General features: G+C 44.2%; 1 protein-coding gene across 4 annotated transcripts in view; it reads left to right on the top strand.

The window, feature by feature from the left end:
* Positions 1-22,292, top strand: part of TPK1 (thiamin pyrophosphokinase 1) — a 512,817-nt gene that overhangs the window by 213,199 nt on the left and 277,326 nt on the right. For 3 of the 4 annotated variants that reach the window (XM_075062601.1, XM_075062602.1, XM_075062599.1), the window contains exon 5: positions 14,993-15,076. The exons of the other annotated variant lie outside the window; for it this stretch is intronic. In XM_075062601.1, coding sequence (XP_074918702.1) covers positions 14,993-15,076 — 84 coding nt within the window. The remainder of the gene's footprint in view (positions 1-14,992; positions 15,077-22,292) is intronic. 4 annotated transcript variants of the gene reach the window in all.

Genomic DNA, 22,292 nt, shown 5'->3' with positions numbered 1-22,292 from the left:
TGAATAACCTTTTTTAAAACACTTTCTGATTAAGATTTAAGGCATTAATTCCATGTGACTAGCAGTCTGAGGCATATAAAGGTGAAGCTGCCTTAAAAACTGTTATAGTATTGACACTGGAAAAAGCAATTTTTACACTCACATATCTCTGAAATACTACTTTCTAGAATGGTGGTAAATGCTCTGTAGTCTTTACTTCTGATTTACAGGCATTAAGACCTTTGTTAATTAGAACGTAAGGCCATAGTAAAGTAGAATTGGACAGTCTGAGAGGAAGGATGGTGTTGTGGTTCAGAGGATGCAGGACACCTGTGTTCAATTTCCAGCTGTGTGACAGACTTCCTGTGTGACCTTGGGCAAGTCACTCAGAGCCTGAGTCTGTTGAAGTTGAAATAACTAGGAGATTATGTATGCATAAAGAGATCAGCAGTGAAATCCGGGCACTATTGAGGTCAATGGGAAAACTCCCATTGACCTTATTTGGGCCAGGATTTCACCACAGGATTTTGAAAGGTAAGCAGCATACTCACTATTGAAATGAAGAACTGAGCAGTCTTCTACTTAAGGGTGAGCAGCATGCTTCCTTGAATGAAATATGGAAAGATCACATATGGTGAGACGAGCCAGTAAATCTCAACAGCCTTGCCTTTGTTCTCCAGAGGTAAGCACGATTTAGTGGTGCCAGTTCAGCAGCCAGCCTGTCTTATTTTGATTTAATATTTGTAAGATTTTTTTTAATTTAGAATTTGCCTAATCATAGGAGGCTCCTGTCCTCATCAATAATCCGAGGAAGAAGCATAAGTCACTGCTGGCAGCATAGTGTAAAGAAAACTGAGTAAAATTGAGAGGACAAGAACAACAGAAGTGTTCTTTAATAGGGCAGCAGAGAATACAAATTTCATATCTTTTGAAATGATTCTCTGCACCATCAGTCAGCTGATGATTGGGAACTGTCCTTTGAACTCAAGGCCCAGAGTTCAAGAACCTCTAGAAACCACTAAAAAGTTTAAAAGAGAGAAATCAGTTTATTTGGCAAGAGTTTTAGGGAAGGAGTTTTTACATTAAACATTCTCTGCCTAACCCTAAAAAAGACTACAGCTGTTAAGGTCCAATATCAGGGTTTCAGCCTCCTTCTGATTCATGCAAGATCAGTGTTTGGTAGATCTACCATCCTGCCTGATCTCTTAGGAGATACTGGATCTGGCCTGCATTCTTAAAAACAAACTTATTTTTGGAAACTAATTTCCACACTATCCCCATGGCTAGAGTAAAAAATGGTTTAAACGGGTTCTCTTTTTTTGTTTTGTTTTTTTTGGCTGAGTCTTTTTTAAATCCTTGTTTCGAGGATAAAGATTATTTACAAAAACAGTGGAATTAGCTAATTTTTTTTTTGTTTATTTTCTAGTGCAGATGAGGCCTCTAATACTAGGAACAATTAAGATTACATATATTTCTTTATTTAAAATTTTAATAATTAAACTTCGATACACGTCCGTACATTTTCAAAAATATTGTTCTTCTAATAGTTTTACTCTGATAATGAAATTCAAAGTTTGTTTCAGAATTAGCAAAGTTCTTTAAACATTTTGGTGGTTATAATCCTAAATTTAAGCAAAAATTAGCTCCCTGCGTCAATAAATATTTCCTAAAGATTTGTGATCAATAAAATTGCTACATTGTGTAAGCATATCAGTCTTACTGGATCTCTGAATCAGACATTCACAGAAATGATGAGAGGTGCAAATGATTGGTACATCTGAGAAGGATTTACTACTGGATTTTTGTTATAAAAAAGCAATATAGATCCAAAGCATCAGGATGTATTTATCTTGAATTATTGACTAAGTCAATATGATATATTTCTAGACAGTTGGTTATCAGATGCTGTAAACTGGAGATCGAAAAGTTGCCTAAGCATTATCCTGATTCATTATAGGATTGTTGGAAGGCCAGAAGTAGTATGGTTTTCTGATCACACAAAGTGGGAATAAATTTTGAAGGAGATATCATTGGAAGCAGCTGCAAAAGCCATTTTACAGCTAAGTTTACTTAGAGGCACTGTTGGTTATAGTTATTATATTACCTACAGTATGTTCCTGGGAAACTTTGTTCAGGTGGGTAGGACCTTTGGAAGTAAAATACAGAAAGTCAGCTGCAAGGAAATGTGAGTTACCAGTTATACTACAGGACTGAGGTGGAGCTGCTCTTCTTAGCTGAATGTCTGCAGCTATTGCAATTAAAGATGGAAATCACATAACCAGCATTATCAGAAAGTGTTGCTCATTTCCAACAAATTATCATAGCTCTTCAATAGGAAAACACATGAGAGAGGTAGCAGGTGAATTACGGCCCTGATAAGTAACTGCCCAAAATCAGAACTTAACCAGAAAGATGGCATCTTCTGTACACACTATTGTAAAGTTTATGAAATAGTAGTTTCTTCAATCTCAGTGTAGATTGCTTCTTTTTATGTTATGGGAGCAAAAATAACTATAACGTAAGCCATGGACAGATGGCTGTGATTTCTCTAGGACTGTTAGAGTAATACCTTCATGCACATCAGCTCTATGATAAGTTAACTGAATCCCTATGTATATTAAGGAGATGTATCAGGCATAATGGAGTAAATTTCACTTATGTGGGGTGGTGTTGTCTAGTGGTCAGAGCAGGGAACTGGGAATCAGGAGTCAGTGGTACAGATGCTTACCATCCTGTGCCTCAGTGTGCCTCAAAGCAGGACCAACACCAACTAAATCATCCCAGCCAGGGCTTTGTCAAGCTGAGGCTTAAAAACCTCTAAGGATGAAGATTCCACCATCTCCCTAGGTAACCCATTTCAGTGCTTCACCACCCTTCTAGTGAAATAGTGTTTCCTAATATTCAACCTAGAGCTTCCCCACTGCAACTTGAGACCACTGCTCCTTGTTTTGTCATCTGTCACCACTGAGAACAACTGAGCTCCATCCTCTTTGGAACCCCCCTTCAGGTAGTTGAAGGGTGCTATCTAATCCCCCCCTCACTCTTCTCTTCTTCAGACTAAACAAGCCCAGTTCCCTTAGCCTTTCCTTGTAAGTCATGTGTCCCAGCCCCCTGATCATTTTTGTTGCCCTCTGCTGGATTCTCTCCAAATTGTCTACATCCTTTCTGTAGTGGGGGGGACGGGGCAAAACTGGATGCAGTACTCCAGATGTGGCCTCACCAGTGCTGAATAGAGGGGAATAATCACTTCCCTCGATACAATATAATATAGTATAATAATTCTGCCTCTCTGTTAGAAAAGAGACTAGGAGGAGGTAAGCTAAGTGGATCATGTTTTATACATGATAGCAATTCATGAAAATACAATTTCTCCACAATGGATAATAAGATTGGGGAGTGAGGGAAGCTGTGACAGCTGCCAGACAGAGAACCTGTTTGGGGTAAAATAGGGATATATTCATCTAAACTTTGTTCCCACAATCTAATGGTTTTTATTGCTTCAGCTCCATGGGCAGATAGACTACTTTTGTGCCTCCAGCATACTGTAAGCAGAGCAATGTCACTGCAGTCTGGGTGATTTCCAGCTTTATGGCATGGTAAGTCATTTATAGCCATCTTGGTGACAGGAGTTAGGATTTCCTAGGAATGAAATACTGTGCACTGAGTCAAAGTGGAAAAGAAGTTCAGAAAAAAATCTGAGTTAGTCTAAAGTACTCTTGTTTAGCGTTCCAGTTCATTGTGCATTACGAGTAACTGCCAGTGTCTGAGAAATTCATTAATTGTGTGGCATTAAGCTTGAAAATTGTGCCAGTGGAGTTGTTATGGCCCTGAATTTCAATAGAAATGAAGGATCAGGTGGGTGATAGTATCTTTTATAGATTAATATTTAAAAAAAACAGAAGAAAAAGGAATTACAAATTAATTTTAACACCATGTGGGAAAGAGCTTCTCTTATTAAAAATAAATAAAGAAGAAGAAAGATGGACATAATAGGAAGCTCATATGACTTTTTGTTCATATTTAAATTTTCAAAAAACAACATTAACTCAGACTCAACAGCATCTATCTGCAATTTAAAGGAAGCTTCATTAGGGCTGAGAAGAATGCCAAGAAGATGGAAGAGCATTCAAGCCATAGGTACAGAACTTTGCATGATGCCAACAGCTTCAACATACAAGCCTTGAAGTGAGCTATGCTGCGCTGCCACGTGGAGAACTAGACAAGGGTTAGCAGTGTTCCAGTACCTGTTTTCTTTTTCAGAGCTTTTGTACTCGTAGCCCAGAGAGAAACTGAAGGTGGCAGGAGAGAGAACGCCACAAAACTTCAAATTTTATGGGAAGTTGGGTAATGGGAGTAAGCGTGGCACCTGAACACAAATTATTCAGATTACTTTCTGCTGTCACTGGAGTACTTTTTCAGTAAACTTATTAGTGATTGTTAGAACGTAAAAAGATTCTGAATGTTTCTTAGATTTTCCGTTCTCTTTCTCCTCTAGGCCCTGCTCGCTTTTTATAAATATTTGAAAGCCTGAAGTTCTAACTTAAACAATTTGCATTCAAATATGCACCTTCATTTTGAAAACAGATTACTATGTACTACAAATCTGTTTAAATTTAGTGTTGTTAGTGAAGTCAGTAGCTCACAAAAAAGGGATTTTGTACATACTTGATGGTAATGGGGAAATATAACTTTCAAATGTAGATCCATTTATTTTTAAACTGTTTTTCCTAGTTCCTCTTCTATGATTTTTTTAATCTAATTTTAGTCCCAGGCAAGTCTTTCCATTTTATGAATCACCTCCTTCAGTTTTTTCGTTCTAAAATGTTGTGCATCACAATTGTATTCACAGAAAATGCTATTAAGAACAAAGAATTGCATCCTGTAACTATGACAGAATATTTATTGTAATGAATGAAGAAGAATAAGATAAAATGTATACTTAGACTCCCAGAAATAAACCATCTAGGGAAATTAGCTACCCTAGCTTCTTATATGTTTGGCCGTGAACTTGCACACATCTATTTGTGTAGTGAAAAATCCAGGCTGTCATGGTCTGGGTCATAGAACTAAGGGTGGAAATAACATGTAACTCACCAGTCCAGCTTGCACCTGGGTTAGCTGTGCTCCAGTGATAAGGCCTGTGGCTTTCTCTAATTGTCCTAATTTCTTGTCATGTTCTTGCTTTTAAAAACATTTCAAATTGCTGGTGCACTATTGGCTCCATCCCATAGGGATCCAGCTGTGCTAATCTAATGGCAGCACCCTGTGAGCAATTTGGATATGTAGGGGTAATCTGGAAAATGGATAAGGGCAATGTAAATTTGACAATCTCTAGTGTAGTATTAATCACAGTCCATCGATATCCTAATGCATCTCTTTGGTGTAGTACTATACCACATCTGTTGGTTGTACATCTTTATATACTTTTGAGAGGTAGTGGCATTAATGGCATGAGAGGGTATATTGCAGTAGGGTACAGATTACATTATTAGTTACTGGAATAGTTTCTATACAGGTAAAGTTTCCGGTGGCAGAACAAACTCTTTGGGTATTCATTTGATTATTCACTAATTGGGTGACCAGATAACAATAAGCCCTCTTTCATCTAACACATTGCAAACTCCAGGAACAGCCATCATATCTACTTTGCTTTAGAACCCATCAATTTCAGTTACAGATTCTTGGGGTTCATTTGTAGTAATATCATATATTTCTATCTCCACTGACCCATTTGTTTTCTACTCAATTGTTTGCTCATACGAACTATTCTGAGCCTTAAACAATAATCTTTTTGAACGAAATTTCAATAAATCAGTACGCTGTATTTATTAGGGTTTCATTAGAATATACAGTATTGCCTGTATCTGGGTAAATTACAGTGGTGGTGGCAAGGGTTGAGGGACAGGTGGGGGTAACATTCGTAGCAGCAAGGCGGTTTTGGTATTCATCATCTGGAAACCAATTAGGGAGGGCAGGGCATCCTAATGGTACTTGTCACTAAGCACAGAGCCCCTCCCCTGGAAGAAATCCAAACCACCACTCGACCCCGCATTCCCAAGCATGATCCCCACAAGTCCCTCCCTGCCAAGTAACAATACTCCGTCTCTTCCACCAGGGCTAATTCCTAATGTCTTTTGTAGTCAGGAATCCCTGGACTTTGGTGGTTTCAGCGGGGTGAGTGTTCCTTCTGCTCTTCTCCAGAAACAGTCATAGTTCAGCATTGTACAAGGGAGAGGTTACTAGCACATCACCCTGGAATGGTTTGATTCTTCTAGAAAAATCTAAAGGCACAGTAGCTCTGTCAGTGGACAAGGGAGAGGTTACTAGCACTTCACCTTGTTCTTTTTCCCTGCTGTCCGGAAGGCACAGCAGAGCTAGAAGGAGAAATAGGCTGATCATCAGTCGGAGGTTCATCTGCAGGTGAAGGAGTCTTTTTACAGTGAGAAGCATGAGTCCAGGTAGGTAGTCCTTGGCACTTCACAGCAGTGTTGGTGGTTAACAGAACTTGGAAAGGGCCTTTCCAGCGTGAAGCCAGGGCAGTCTTTTGCCGATGGACCTTTATGTAGACCCAGACTCCTGGTTCCAGTGAGTGGCAGGGATGCTCAGGATCCTTGGGTAGGGCTTCTTTCACTTGTGTATAAAAAGACTTAACACATTTCACTAGTGCCTGACAATAATTAAGGATTGTGTCATCCATTAAATGAATGTCCATTTGGGCTAGGGTCAGTGGAGGCGCAACAGGTAATCGTATCGGGCGCCCTGTCAGAATCTCATGAGGGCTGAGTCCAGTCTTTTGATTGGGAGTGGCCCTCATGCTCATGAGTGCCAGTGGGAGGGCATCTAACCACTTTAAGTTTGTTTCAGCACAGATCTTGGCTAGCTTATTTTTCAAAATCCCATTCTGACGTTCCACTGTCCCAGCAGACTGTGGGTGATGGGGGCAGTGAAGGTTGCATTGAATCTGCAAAGCTGCACATAACTCTTTTACAATCTGTCCAGTAAAATGAGTTCCACAATCACTGTTGATACTCACAGGAATGCCAAATTGTGGTACAAAATCCTTAAGCAGAAGCTTCACAACAGTTCTGGTGTCTTCCTTTCTGCAGTGAATGGCCTCAACTCAGTTTGAAAATACATCAAGTAAAACTAACACATATTCATAACTACAGCATTTAGACATTTGAATAAAATCAATGAATATTTATAAAAGGTCCCCAAGGAGGGGGATGGGCTGCCTGCCTAACTTTAACAGCTTTACCGATATTGTATTGTTGACAGGTTGAATGCACTGTATACAGAACATCTTGAAATTGTATTGGAAAGAGATGTGTTCCATGGGAAAGCGCAAGACTATTTGATATGCACTCCTTTCATGGTTTATTCCTCTGAGTTGCCCATGAATGTTGAACTAAATTGATTGCAGAGTAAAGAAAAGATCATATAAATAATGCTTGGAAGCAAACATAATATGAGAATTAATAAAACTCTCCATGTTCGCAATTCTTATTATTTTTTTGTAGGAGAAAACCATGACCAGTGATTATCTGTGGGCACACTGCAAATTGCTTCTGCGCTATATTCAATTTTTATTTTTGTTTTTTGTGTTAAAAAGCAGCTGGTGAGTATGGGGAAGCTGTGGCTCCAATGAGTTATATGAGTGTACTTCGAGCTCTGCTGAAATTGATTTTATTTTAATTTTGGTGGTGGTGACTTTTCCTGTATTAACTTCATAACACAGGAATAGACAGAGACAGCAGTTGTCAAATAAGGGCCCAATCCAGCTCCTGTTGAAATCAATGCAAAGTCTCCTATTGATTTCATTAGGAAGTGCATCAAACCTTAAATGCCTTAGATCAAACTGATGCACACTTTATTTTTGGATTATCTGACATTAGGTCTTGGATGCAAATGTTGGAAACACATAGGGTAATATTCTGTACTGCAATATTGAAGAGATCCACACACAACTCTCAGCCCAGGGGGTGTATTAGCTAAGGTGGCTTTAAGCCACATTTGTTACCTTCTGACTGGAAGCTGCTCCGGGAGCTGGAGAGGTCTCTAGTATAACTTTGACAGTGCTGCAGGCCTGTCTGAGTTACAGCCCCCTCTCCAGGCTGCCTTATAGGCTGCAGTACTGCCCAGAACCTCCACAGCACAACATACCCCTCCTACGTTGGCATGCCCCCTATTTCAAGGCTTGCGAGGCGGTCCTTGAGCTGTCCTCCATAATGCCTGCACTGGGGAATCTTCCCCCAGCTGGACATGAGGCTTTTAGCTCTAGCCGGTTCCCTGCCATAAGTGGCTAGAGAGGGGGTGAGGATCTCACCCATAATCTCAACCAAGTACTAGATACTTCAGGGACTGGAGATTAGATATACTATTAATGGATAGATAAAGTAAGCTATTTTAGGGTAGGTGTGGAAGATATGTACAATCACTAATGTAGATACAGCATGTTGACTTTTTGATTTTTTTTTTTCAATGTTCTGTTTGAATTTCTATTGAAAGAAAAGGATGAATTTTCCAGATTTGGTATGCGTGAGAGAGAAAAAAAATCATTCTGTTTTTGACCACTTATCTAACTCGTTGAAATTTTCCAAAAGTAGACTGCAAAAAAAAAAAAAAAATATGGTGACATTTTCCCGCCCATTTTTCAAGTAGCTCCAGTTGAAAGAGTAAATTGAAGGAGTAAAAAAAACACAGCACAACATTGGAAGCTGACTTGAACATTCAGGAGAACCAAAACCACTTGATAGAAAGACTTTTGGTCATTGTAACGATTCACACATAATTGTTAGTCACGTATATTCAACTACAGTGTTCCAGGAGCAAACTTTTTTAGCCATCCAGTTGAACTGCAGATAACTGCCGTTCTGAAGTCAGATTCCAGGCCACTATTTACATTCCTAACAGATAGTTCTCATTCATTGTAGTTTTAAGTAACTTTATTGAAGTATAAAAGGGGTTATAGATAAATGTATTTATTTATGATCTGTGTACAAAAATTAAAAGGCATCTGGGAGTATAATGTAGTTAAAATCTCCTCCCATTGGCAAGTTACTGAGAGAAAGGTAAGGGAGGTCTCATTTGATTGTGTAAAAAATCTACAGAATCACATTTTCAATGGTGCTCTCTCTGTGGCAAGGCAGGTTGGACTATCTGGCACTCTTTCCCAGCTCAGGGTCGTTCAGCTGGAAAATGTTGATAATAGAGTGATGTCGGACATGGGTCAACTTGGTATCATTAGAAAGTCCTTTTCCCATGAACACAATGGTACCAAATATGACAAACCTAGAACAGTTATGTAGATATATATTTTTTTAAGTTATACATTTTTTAAAGTTATACTTTAAACACAGGGATGTATTGCTTAACTAAAAGAGACATTGATCTTAACTAGTCCTAGGGGAGTTAGCCTTGGCACATAGACCTGAAAACGTTCATTTATCAAAGTCTTCATCAGTGACATCTCTATTTAGGGCCACCACTGCTAGACACGGGCCTGTAAAGGCCCATGTCTAGTTGTGACACTCTGTACCTCGGGAGAACACTCCGCACCCCCATGTTCATCCTTATAATATGATTGTGTGCTATCCAGTGCAAAGTTTGTCATGTGGGGTATCTTTGGAAGGCTCATGATGCACTGAGCATTGTTGTTATAGTAATGTTATAGGTTGTAATTTTATATATATAGTTATGAGGCTAAAATGTGTGCTCATGGCTTAAAACAAGCCCAGGCAAAACTCTCCAGGAGCAGAGGGGCAGTTCACACCACATCAGGGCATGTATGGGACAAACCCATCCCAGCCTCACAGGAACAAAGGACACTGGCCTAGGCAGCAACAAAGGATCTGTTGGACTCATGAGTGAGTCACCTCCATTCCCTTGGTCAGTTTAGGACGACGGCGAAGTAATGCTCACCTGACTCTGAAGGGGGAGGGAGAGCAAAGCCAAGAGGGAAGAAAGAGCATGACAAAAGGGAGAGATGCTTGCCATGCTCTCTCTCTTCCATCTCCATCTACGGACACCACCACCAAGCGACTGAAGCGCTGATCAAAGGGGAGAACCTGGCTGAAGGGGAACCAGACAGCCTATGGTGAGAAGCATCTAAGTTTGTAAGGGCACTGAAAGTGTTAAGATCAGCTTAGAATGTGTTTTGCTTTTATTTCATTTGACCAAATCTGACTTCTTGTGCTTTGACTTATAATCACTTAAAGTCTATCTTTGTAGTTAATAAATTTGTTTGTTTGTTATACTTGAAGCAGTGCGTTTGGTTTGAAGCATGTCAAAGACTTTCCTTGGGATAACAAGCCTGGTAAATATCAATTTCTTTTTTAAATTGATCAACTCGTACAAGCTTGCAGCATTCAGTGGGTGTAACTGGACGTTGCAAGACGGAGGTTCCTAGGGTTGTGTCTGAGACCGGAGATATTGGCTAGTGTCATTCAGTTGCACAATCCAAGCAGCGGCCAGCCAAAAGTGTTCACTCATGTAGCCGGGATTCGCTTACATGCCAGAGGCTATGCGTGAACTGCCTGTGAGTGGGGATTCTCACAGCAGAGCAGGGTATGGCTGGTTCCCAGAGTTGAGGCGTGGAGGGACCTAGCAGATCACTGGTCCAGATAACTCCGGAAGAATGTCACACTAGTGTTGTGACACGTTTTGATTCAGTACCACAAATGTATTTGTTCATGCATTCCAGCTGCATAAGAAATGTTAACTAAAGTGAGCAATCAGTGGGGCTAGCAAGTATAACTGGCAGGATGCATACATAGGTCATTTGCTCTGGCACCTTTTGTAGTTCAAAGCTTTAACACCAAGTTAAAGGCTGACCATGTTGAAATGTACCTTTTCTCCTGAAATAATCTGGTGTGATATGTAGTGTCATGGGTATCCAGATCTTCTATCTGTTCAGCAATGATTTTTTTGCCTCTGGAATGCATAACACCTTTGCACAATAACCAAGTGAGATCCAGTTTGGTGAATGTAGAAGGCTCTATTACAGTCAGTGTAACTGCTGCTTCATTGAAAACTGGACGACTTGGCTTCAGAATTTTTGGACCTTGATTGGAAAGTGAATGAGTCAGGAAGCTCCTTCAAAGAATGGTTCTTTGCTGGTCCAAACAGCACTTGATGCTGGGACTGGTCCCTATTAATATGCTCCTGGTAGCAGAGTAGAATAAGGGGTACCTTTGCCATCTACTGTATCTTCAAGGAAGCCTAGGTTATTAACAGCACAAAATACTAACCTACTCTTGATGAGATTTGGGGGAATGTAGAATCCTTCCTTAAGTTCCATGCAGTGAACAATGTTCGCGTGTGCAGTCTCCAGGCAGAGTACTTTGTTGTAGTCGATAGAAGCGCCAATGTTGTGTGGAAGCTGCACAAGGAATTTACTATGGGTTTTGGAATGAATCGTTGAACTAACAGCCAGTACTGATAGATTATTCATATGCTGCATGGTTGTCATGTATATGTTGGAACCCTGCCTTTCCACTTGCACATGAGATTTTATGATACAAGGGCTGCCTTGTGCTCCACTTGCTTACTGTCACACTCACAGATGCTGAAGTCACTGCAAACACCAGTACACAACTTAAGGAAGTACAGGCCACAAAGTATTGTTTTCAGGTAGGGCATCAGCTATAGATCCTTGAATCTTTGGTGTACTTCAGGGCAAAATTCTTTTCTGTTAAATAAAGAAAAAGCATCTGGAAACATTTGTATCCCTGACATAAGTGCTTTTTTCCACTTTTGATAGTGCCCGATCTTTTGCACCTTTGAAAGGTTATGTGCTGTAATTGATTTCTCTGGATAGGTTTGCTAAAAACTATATCCATATCCCACAGTTCATCTTCAATAAGTGTTAGAATCTTTCAGCTAAGCATTTGTTCCTCTCCAATCCTGTTCAAAGCATATTTCTCTATACTTTGCTTCTGTATCAGCCACTGCTGCTATTTTCCCATTCATTAGAATCTTTGTGAGGCAATTTATGAACTCCAGCTGAGTCTCAGTAATAAAGTTAGTGTTGGTTTCTGTTGCTTTTACCTTTTGATGAGACACGTTACATATACTCTTGGTGTTGCACTCGATGTGATATGCAATGTCATATGCATGGGTATCTTTTGGGTCAATACATCCATTTTACCGCCTGTGCAACATTCTCTTTAAGAGTGACTGCTTCATACATTTTCTCACCTGTCTTAAATATTAAAACTGTGCTTAAGGAATGCCTTTTGGCTTCTAGCTTATGGCAAAAGAAGGTGGTCTTCTCAAAATGCATGTCATGGGGCCTAGTGTGGCACTTGTCCCGGCATCTTCAATTTTTTTCCTGATGCTCTATGTACTTCCTCTCCAATCTTGCCAAATTCAGTTTATGGGTGCACTTCTTACAGCATGTAAGGGGCCATTGAGCAGTGTTTGACCAGGTCCTCCAGGGTCGTATTCTCCAAAGATTCAGTTACTAGTCAGTACCCTTTGTCTCCCCATTGATGCCTAAAAATGATCATGACCAAAGAAGAACAAGGATTTTGTAATAAATTACTTTGGGATTGTAATTAATTATGTGATGTGCTGTGTAGTTCTGCAAATATGTGCATATTGTTTGCGGTTGGATTCCAGTAATTTCTGGCTGGATGCTGATGTCTTAACCTGTGCCTTATTACAACTCGTGGCATAATCAACAAAACTGGTAATCAGTACCACTAAACTGTGTCCTGATGCAGTGATGGCAAATCATATTGAAGCACTCCTTCAATTTATTGTAATCTGTAACATTAATTTTTTTTTATCAGCTATCATGTTCTGAGCATGATCTGATAACACAGTACTGTCAGTCACAAGTAACTTTGTTGGGGCTGCATATTTGACATGGCTATATTAGAGTATATATATTGATTTTTAAACATTTTCTGGAATCTATAACTACCTAATTGTTCTAGGTTTGTCATGTTTGGTACTATAGTGTTCATGGATAAAGGTTTTTGAATGATATGCAACTTGACCTGTGTCTGATGACATTGTATGATCAACATTTCCACCAAACAGAGGCCTAGCTAGTACCCCCTGCCACACCACAGAGGGTGACACCATTGAAATTGATACTATATATTTTTACAACTCAAATGACACCTCCCTTACCTTTATATCATTAACTTGCCCATTGGATTACACATGCTTCCAGACTTTATCCTGGGCTCAACCTACCACAAATAATAACTGCAGCAGATCATTCTATAATAATCATGCCTTAAATAGGCAATTGCTTGGAGAAATGTTCCAATCCCTGTTCTGATTGAAATCCCACCCACCCAAGCATCTCATCGCTTTCTAAAAGCCCAAACAAATGGTTGGGCCTTGCAGCATGGCCTGGTAGATGACAGATTCAGACTATTTCAGATTAAAGACAGAAGTGAATCCCAAAGTTGAAGAGCCCTCACCAGGACCCTAGTTCAGGAAATCTACTTAAAGTGAAGCATGTGCTTAAATACCTTCCTGAATCTGGGTCACAGTGTGTGGGAGGGTTCCCCCCAAAATACAAAGTACTTTATTTTTTAAGCTCAGTGAAAGAGGTGATTGGCATGTAAGAACAGCAAATAATTACTTATCTGCCCCACTCAATTATCCGTCATTAACATTGGGAACAGAGAGGGATATCTCACTGTAGACTATTTGGGTCGTTGTGGCTTGAGACAAAGGATGATCCCATTATTGTGAAGAGGACTAATACAATGTCAGAAAGAAGATTGATAAGGAGCAGAGCTGTAGATAAGTATTTTTAGACTGCCTGAGCTATGAAGTAATGACAAAGTCAAAAAAGGTTGGTATTTGACAATTCTCTCATCTTATTCTGCATCTGATTTAAGCATCTGATTTGGGAATAGATTGTAGTGTTCTTTATTTGGAAACTGTAATATTTTGGGAGCTCTAAAATTCATTTATAGTCTTCAGATTGCTAGACATGCAAATATTGGGCCAGATTTCAAGAACTGGCCATTATTTTTTGCCTTCAGTCTGTAGACTTTTCAACATTTATGTGAGACTGCTGAGAGAGATCATGAAATGTGAAGTCATGTGACACCCATGTGCTGATGAAACCCAACTGCACGTCTGTCTCTCTGCCAGCACAGCTTCTGCCATCATCCGCATCCTCCAGTGGTTAGAAATCAAGTGATTTTGCTGAAGCTCAACCCAGGAAAGGCAAAAGACCTGTGTAGGAAGAAGAAAACACGATTAACAGTCAAAATGGTGCAAAGCCTCTGGACTGTGATGGGTTCATGACTACTCATGGATGTGCAATTGCCAGATGAGCAAAGATTACTCAACATCACTGTGGTTGCTCCACTACTGGGCTTTAAGAAAGCAAGTGGGGTTCTTTATAGGTAAAACAAAATATGTGTTTGGCTATCCAAGCATCAGCACAACTGGCAATAGGATTGCTGCTATTGTCCTATATAGTAGGTTTCAGCAGGTAATGTTCACTGTTGGGGGCAGGTCTATTTGAATTTGTGCATAACAAGTGGTAGAGGGAGAGACTATCCCAAACATATAATTCAGGAAAAGAGAAGGGCTAAATAATTTTAGTGACATTTTCTCTTAAAAAATCAACTTTGAGTTGCATTTGACAACTCTCCTTTGAATCACCAAATGGACAAAGAAGAGGGAAATCTCTATTTTAGATAAAATAAACATTATGTATAAGGTGGATGATGATTTGAGGCTTTTTGTATATGTGGAGGGGATTTGTTGTGGAGTGCATGATGGATTTCCGGAGATATTGACTCTCTGTGGGAATTCATATGATAAGAATCTTTTTAGAGGAATTAACAGCTCTGCTAGCAAGCAGATCACTGAACCTACACATGCTCTGAATGCAACTGTGCCGATTGGCACTGTGGGACCAACATTGTTCCATAATTCTAAGCTTTGCTGTAAAGAAATATAAGTGGTTTCATGCTCTGTGGTTCCATCTCCCATCTTGTAAAAAGGTTATTGCTCTCTGATTTCCTTTTAGAATCAAAGAATTTCAGATTGGACAGCAGTTTCTGAGAGTTGGACCCATGCCTCTGTTTTCTTCTCCATCCCCTGTTTCTCGATGGTGAGACTCACTGGACTACTTAATCTTCTGCTGCTTTAAGCAAATAAGAATTATCTAGGCAAAAATGATAGCAGCATTTGTGGAAGTGGCAGGGACAGCTTCCATGGTCTTGTTCTCTGTAATAACTGTTTTAAAAAGAAATTGTTCTCTTTTTTTCAAAAACTCTTATCATCTTTTACCATCTCAGTGTTGATTTTGGATGCTAATCTTATCATGTTTATTAAGCAGCCATGTGCAGGGATCTATCTCATCTCTCATACATTCCCCATGAATACCTCTGTATTTCATTAAATCTCAGTGTAAGAGGAAATGTTTCCTGACAGGGTAATATTCTAACAGCACATTGCAAATGTGCAGAAGGGCCCCAAGGTCAGAAACTCTTTTTGAAAGGTTAATTAAGTCTGAAAGAAAGGTATTATGTTGTAATTAAATAGTAATGAATGAGGAGCTGTGAAGTATTTGGTGTATGATGCAGTACCACAAGGCAAAGCTGAAATCATCTGTCAATTTATTATTTTATTACATATTCTATTATAAAATACCCCTGGGTGTCAGTGTAATTTGTATTCCTGAACTTGGATATGACAGAAGGGGGATTAAGTGGTCAGCTCTGCCATGCATATATGTAATCATAATACATCTCAAGAACGGTTCTAGGAACTTTAATAACATTCCTGACATACTTAAGAGAACTTTCATCAAAAGTGCAGTGCCTTTCCAGCTAGGTAGAACTCCATTTCCAGTCAGAGTATAATGTGATTTTTACTGTGTTCACACTGGAAAGTCTGCCACAAGTTTTCATGCCTTTAAATTTCACACCAGTGTTATAGAAACATCGCCATGACCCTATTTAAGAGTCCCATCAGATTTTTCCTTATAGTCCTTGTGCTTTTGGTAGCATTTCAAGATTTTAAAGTGCATTGGGGGGAACCTTGGTACAAGAGTTGGAGACAAGTTGTCAATCCAGATGTAGATTTTTTGAAAACATGGTATAAATTAGCTTATTCAGACTTCTGTTCACAGCCTTGTGCCCAGATATTGCACTTCGTAATTTCAGAGATCAGTGAAGAATTAATTAATCTTCTATACTGTATGTACTACACTATCTAGACAGAAACATAAGGTACCAGCAGTTGGCAGTTTTACTCTGTGCTAAAAAAAAAATTGGAGATATACCTATCTCCTAGAACTGGAGGGGACCTTGAAAGGTCATTGGGTCCAGCCCCCTGCTTTCACCAGCAGGACCAAGTACTGATTTTTGCCCCAGATCCCTAAGTGGCCCCCTCAAGGATTGAGCTGACAACCCAGAGTTTAGCAGGCCAGTGCCTCAAACCACTGAGCTATTCCTCCCCCCCCAGAAGTCAAAACCTTAGTTTGTGTGGCAAAATAAATTGCATTTATAAGCAAAGCCATATTATATAAAAAGCAACATGGGAAATTGCAGAAACCCTACTTTTACTCAGGGCTGAAATAAGACAGAAACACTACGGGTATACATGAAGGGGCCTGGCTTCTGGAATCACATGATATTGGAATGTGAGCTTTCACGTTAAATGTTTCTAGCCTTCAAATATGGCCTGAGTGTAACTGATGTTTTGTCTGCCTGAATTTGCAGACAGTCTGAATAAATAGCTGTGAGAGTTGTTAATTGCCCCCATTCATCACAGTATAATGTTAAATCTGAAACCTGCAGCTCCGGAGCACTCCCACTGACAGCATCCTGAGTTCTAGAAAGGACTCTGTAGGTAAGGGGCCCTCACTAATGCCACCTAATCATGGCTCTTATAGGGATAGTGAGGGCTGTGTCCTCCTTTCTCCAGTTGAACCTCAATGCACCTGAAGATAATGGGGATGGTGTTCTGGAAAGGGTGAACAAATATTCTGCCAAAGAGGAGTGATGGTGGACTCCCACTGAAGGAAGGGATGGGGCATGGCATGAGGATAGCATTAGTGGGACACGTGGGTTATGTGTATGGTAGCAGATTGCCTTAATCTGATTCTGCCTTCCTCTGTTTGTAGCTTGTGCAGTCTTTGCTCACAGTGGTAAGCACTTAAGAAAGTGAGTAGGCTCATTTAGTGGAACACTAACGAGCATGAGTAAGGGTGGTACAGTCTAACCAACATTATATTTTGAAGCTGCTTAGGTGCCTCTGGGTGGTTTCATCCTTTAGATATTCTTCTTCGAGTGCTTGCTCATATCCATTCCAGTAGGTGTACGTGCCGCGCGTGCACGTTCGTCGGAGAACTTTTACCCTAGCAACTCCAGCGGGCCGGCCGCAGGCCGCCCCCTAGCTGAGTGGCGCCGCCATGCGCGGGTGAAATATACCCTGCTGGTCCCGGCGCCGCTCCTCAGTTCCTCGTACCGCCTGTCGGTCGTTGGAAACTGTGAGAGCGCGCATAGCTGAACCCTCCACGTCCCTAGCTTCGCTTGTTCGTTATAGTTTACAGTATGTAGTTTATTTCGTTTAATATTTCTTATATTAGAGTATGTGTTATTAGGACGTTTAGCGGTTCGGGGCTCTAGCCCTCTCCGGCGCAGCGCGCGGGATGCCTGGTTCGCGGGATTGCAAAGCGGTGTTTCGGTTTGTAAAAAAAGCCGATTGCCCACCAGTATTCCGCCACGACGCCGGCTATAAAGTGCCTGGGGGAATCACACATCCCAGAGAGAAGTGTGCCGCATTGCAAAAGCCCTTACCGGCCGCGTACTAAGAAAGACGAGACCAACGCCCTCCAGATGCTCCTTAATGGAGTGCACTTCACCCCCGCCCGTCCGGGCACGAGCCTCGGCCTCAGGGCACCGGATCCTCCTAGCACCGCGAACAGCGCAGCGTGCACCGCCCGGTCTCCGGCACCAGGCTCCTGAAAGAGTCCTCCTCGTCTCTACCCCGGCCTAAGCAGCCCGTGAAGGAGCACCGCGATGCGACGCCGCCCGCCAGGGGCTCGTTGACTCTGCCGTGGGCTAGGGGCCGTCGAAGTCCATCCCTCTTAGCTTTCCCCGCCAAGATCGGGGTTGAGCTCTAGTCCGTCTACCCCGAACATTCTCGTCGCAAGGACCTTATCACCTTGATGAGCCTGGCTGCCCAAACCCCGCACCGCCAGTGCGGTTGTAGCTTGCTAAGGCAAGCCGAGCGCGATGAGAGCACCGTCCCCGGGTGCTCCGGTGGCACCGATCTCGCTGCCCTGCACCGCTCCATCACGCACCGATCCCAGTCAGAGGGAGGCTGCTTCGAGGCACGTCACAGTTCCCGCCACCGCGCTCCCCGGGCGGCACCGGTCGCACTCGTGCCCGATCATCCTCACTCGTCCCGTACTCCCGGCACCGTTCCGGCTCCAGCCATCGCTACCGGCACCGTGACGCGAGAAGCCGTCACCGGCACGAAGTCCAATCCCGGTCACCTCCGGCACCGCGCTGTGGCAGTTCCCGGTCCAGATCGTCTAGGCACCGCATGACTCACGCACCGCTCCCCGGCACCGAGTGAAGGCGCGTCTCTGCGAGGCGCTGGATTCGCACACTCGGTTCCGCCCCCCCGTGGCCCTCTCGACAGGTTCAGTCCTCTTCCAGGACAGATAGCGTTCTACCTGGACGTGACAGGTCCACCCCTCTTCCCTGAGGTCACCAGGAAATGCCTTGCAAGCAGTGGGCTTGCGGACGCCCTGGCCATTACCAACAGCCAGGGTCTCAGCAATTTCCCTCTTCCGCCGGTTCAGAGCGCAGGGCTCCAGAGGCACGGGTTCTCGCCCACCGCCATCCCCTGAGAGGAACTCTCCCTACCCGCCCGAGACCGAGCCCCCGAGTGCCAGAAGAGGCGCCCACTTTGAACCGCCACGACCCACTTCTGTCAGTGTCTCCTCATCATCCTACCTGGATTGAAGGCAGTGCCACAACCGACCACCGGTCCCCCCCAGGACGCTTAGGCTCACCAGACTCTCAGACGCGTTGCGCAAAACTATGAGCAATCCAAACGAGGAGGTCTCCGATTGCCGACCCGGTCGTCACGATACTCTCGGCGAGGCGCCCACTCGCCGGCCCTGCCCTCATAAAAACCATACAGCGAACCCAACAACCATCTCTACTCTCCTGGGGGGCTTCGCTCCTCTTCCCCTGCTCCGCTGCTTCTGTCCCTGCTATGTGGCCACGAGCGCAAGCTATTATGTTGCCCTCTGAATGGATCATGAACTACGTAACGGCCACCGCACCCCAGTTCGCCCTCGGTGTGCGTACAAATTCGGATAATCGACTCGTGAGCGCTGGGACAGATGTGACAAAAAGCCGTGCCGCTCGAGTCCGGCGAGGCGCGGCTATGGGACCTCTCATGCCGTCTTAAGTGGGCTAGGTATCGCCGGAAAGCGTGCACTGCGTATGTATTCAAACCAATTATTATTTGACAAGCCCAAGTACTTCAGCCGCTACGCATATCAAACCATGTGATCTGCCGTGCGTGTTAATTGAGGGGTACTTTCCCACTCAAACGCTCGGCGGAATAGTTCCACCGCCCTCCTGCGACGAAGGCAGTAAGGTCGTCGCACGGCACGGATGGCAGCGTCTGCTAGTACGCCGCTTTAGCTTCGAGGATGGTCGGTGTGTGGGTCTGAACTGCAGTGTGACGTAGAACAGTTCACACAGGCCGTGCTTTCTGCTGAACTCCAGTGGGCGCCATGGAGTGAGGGCTAGGACCAGCCGCTTTCGCTTCATGCCTGTTTACTCTTGCTCTTCTCCACCCTCAACTTCCTTGGGGCTCCTGGTCCTGGCCTCCTTTACTAGCCCCCCTCCTGGCCCTTTAACCACCTCTTTTGATCCCCACAGTGCAAAATCTGATTGCATGATGCTGGCTGCAGCTGAGCACCGCTGGCTTGAGATGGAAGGGGCGGCGGTCTGAAGAGGAAAGACTTCTACTCCCCACGGCTCGTTCTAAAAGAAATCTCATCATGCACATCCGCCTCCTACATCTCTTTTGTCGTGCAGGAACCTCCAGTGCTATGAGTCTGTCTGCCAGCGGTGGACGACTCTATTCTTGCTGTCCTGTGGTGCCTAGAGGTGTGACCTGGGTGGGGGTGGGCCGCCGACCATCCCTCCGAGGTCACTATGCGCCGCTAGTCCCATCACAGGTCTCTGGTCTCCGTCGCTGCCTCGCGAAGAGCCACCAAATTACGACCTTCCGTCAGGCCAGGGCCTGATTTCTGAAAGACAGAACCCGCGCCTCAACGTCTAAGACAAGCAGGGTCATTATGTTCCCCGGGATGCACACGCTGTTAACGCGCAGCATCGTCCGTTCAGGACCGCACAACAGCGCAGGCCGCTTCCCGCAGCCCAGACAAAGGCAGGACGTTTGCAGGAGAACAAACAGAAGCGGCAGGCGACACATTCTGGCAACCATGCGGGCCCAAATCAAGTCCCTCAAGCCATCTCCAGTCCGCAAGGCCGTCCTTGAAGGTGCCCCGGGCCATACCATTCTTCCATACCACCCCTCCCTTGTCCAGCCGTCTCTCCATTCTTCCTCCCGCGTGCACAGTTACTACGACCGTGTGGGTCCTCGCACGCTGCGCTTGGGTTACCCCCTGCAGCTCGTAGGCGCCGCCCTCCCGCCCTCCTTCCTCGTCCCTTTCAGGGACCCCTCTCACGAGCAAATCTCCTGCCAAGAGTTTGCAACGCTGCCTCACAAGGGAGCCTAGAGCATAGGTCGAGGACGAGACGGAAAGGTTCTACTCCCCGTTACTTTCTGATCCCAAAGCCAAAGGAGTCTCCCACCCATCCCATCTGCGCGAGCTCAACAGATACCTACGCAAGTTGAAGTCCGCATTGGTTTCCTTGGACCATTATCCCTTCCTTGGATCCCGGGACTTTGCGCCTCCATCATGCATGCAGACGGCCTTTATTCCATATCGTCCATCTTTCCGCCCATCGCAATTCCTCCGCCTTCATTTGTCGGCAGCAGCAACTATCAATTCACTCTTCCTTCTACTCTCCACCCCCGGAGAGTGTTCACAAGTGCATGCCGTATCGTCGCCTCCTCGTCGCGAGTCGGTGCACTATTCCCCTACCGTCAGACTGGCTTATCCGGGGGCCTTCGCAGGATCGATCCAGCAACACATGCGGAGGTTGGTCAGCCACCTTTTCTCCCACCTCGGGCTACGACCTCAATTGTGGACTAATCCACTCTATCCGCCTATATATCTATCTCTGGACCGTTCTTGGACTCCACCATTAGCGTCGGCCGTCCCCAGCACCGTCCAGATGCGCAGCCTCATCCGTGAGCGCTACAGTCTTGGCACCTCTGACCTCCCTGCCACTGCCTGATGCTTGTTGCGGCACCAGGGCAGCCTGCACTTTCGTCACGCCGCGCACGCGCCGACTCCGCCTTCGCCGCTACATCCTGCTCATCCTCAGCTCTGTTCGGCGAGGCGCACCTTGGACCAAGGTTGTCACGATTCCACAAAGGAGGCCTCCTTCTCTCCAATGGTGCGTACATCAGTCCGTCGATGTGTGGGCTGCCATGTTCATCAGCCCACCCGTGCGCCTGACGCCAGACGTGTCCGATGGAATGGGGGCTCACCTGGGACCTCCGACGGGCCGCTGTCCCTGCCTGAGCTCGCCCTACATGATGCACGTCGGGAGCTTGAAGCTGTCCGCCTGGCGGGTCTCGCGTTTCGCGCAGATCCAGGCCGCTGTTGTCTCAGTCTTTATCGACACAACGACGGACAGTTTTACTACGGTGAACAAGCAAGCGAACGAAATCTCCTCTTCTCTGCGGAAAGCACGTACTGTGGAATTTTGCATAGCCCCCACTCGTCACCTGATTGTTCCTACGGCCCGGCGCTCGCAATACGCCTGGCGGACCGTTTCTCAGCTGTCTCATTCTCGCCACGAATTCCCGATCATTAGTCCTTTAAGTTCAAGTTACCTACGTTCCGCACCCTGCCTTTCTTGCCGGCATAGCTCAGTTGTGGCACCCCGCATGACCATCTTTGTGCAACCCGTAGGAGCACTGAAGTGCCCCCTCGAATTGGCTGCTTCCCAAGAACAAACTTTGCGACTAGTATGGGGATCGACTCACATATGGACGCCTTTCTAATTCCCGAAACGCAGGCCTACTCTATGCTTCCCCCTGCGTAGTTCGCGTGGATGTGTCCAACAAGATTCTTAGACTGTAGTTTGCCGTCGCCTATGTGACAGCTCCGCGCTCCCGCAGTGGTGTCCGGCCGAGACATACTCGCGTGT

This window comes from Chelonoidis abingdonii, chromosome 2 (genome assembly GCF_003597395.2).
Source record: "Chelonoidis abingdonii isolate Lonesome George chromosome 2, CheloAbing_2.0, whole genome shotgun sequence".
NCBI classification, from domain to species: domain Eukaryota; kingdom Metazoa; phylum Chordata; order Testudines; family Testudinidae; genus Chelonoidis; species Chelonoidis abingdonii.
This window is presented reverse-complemented; position numbering and strand designations above follow the sequence as displayed.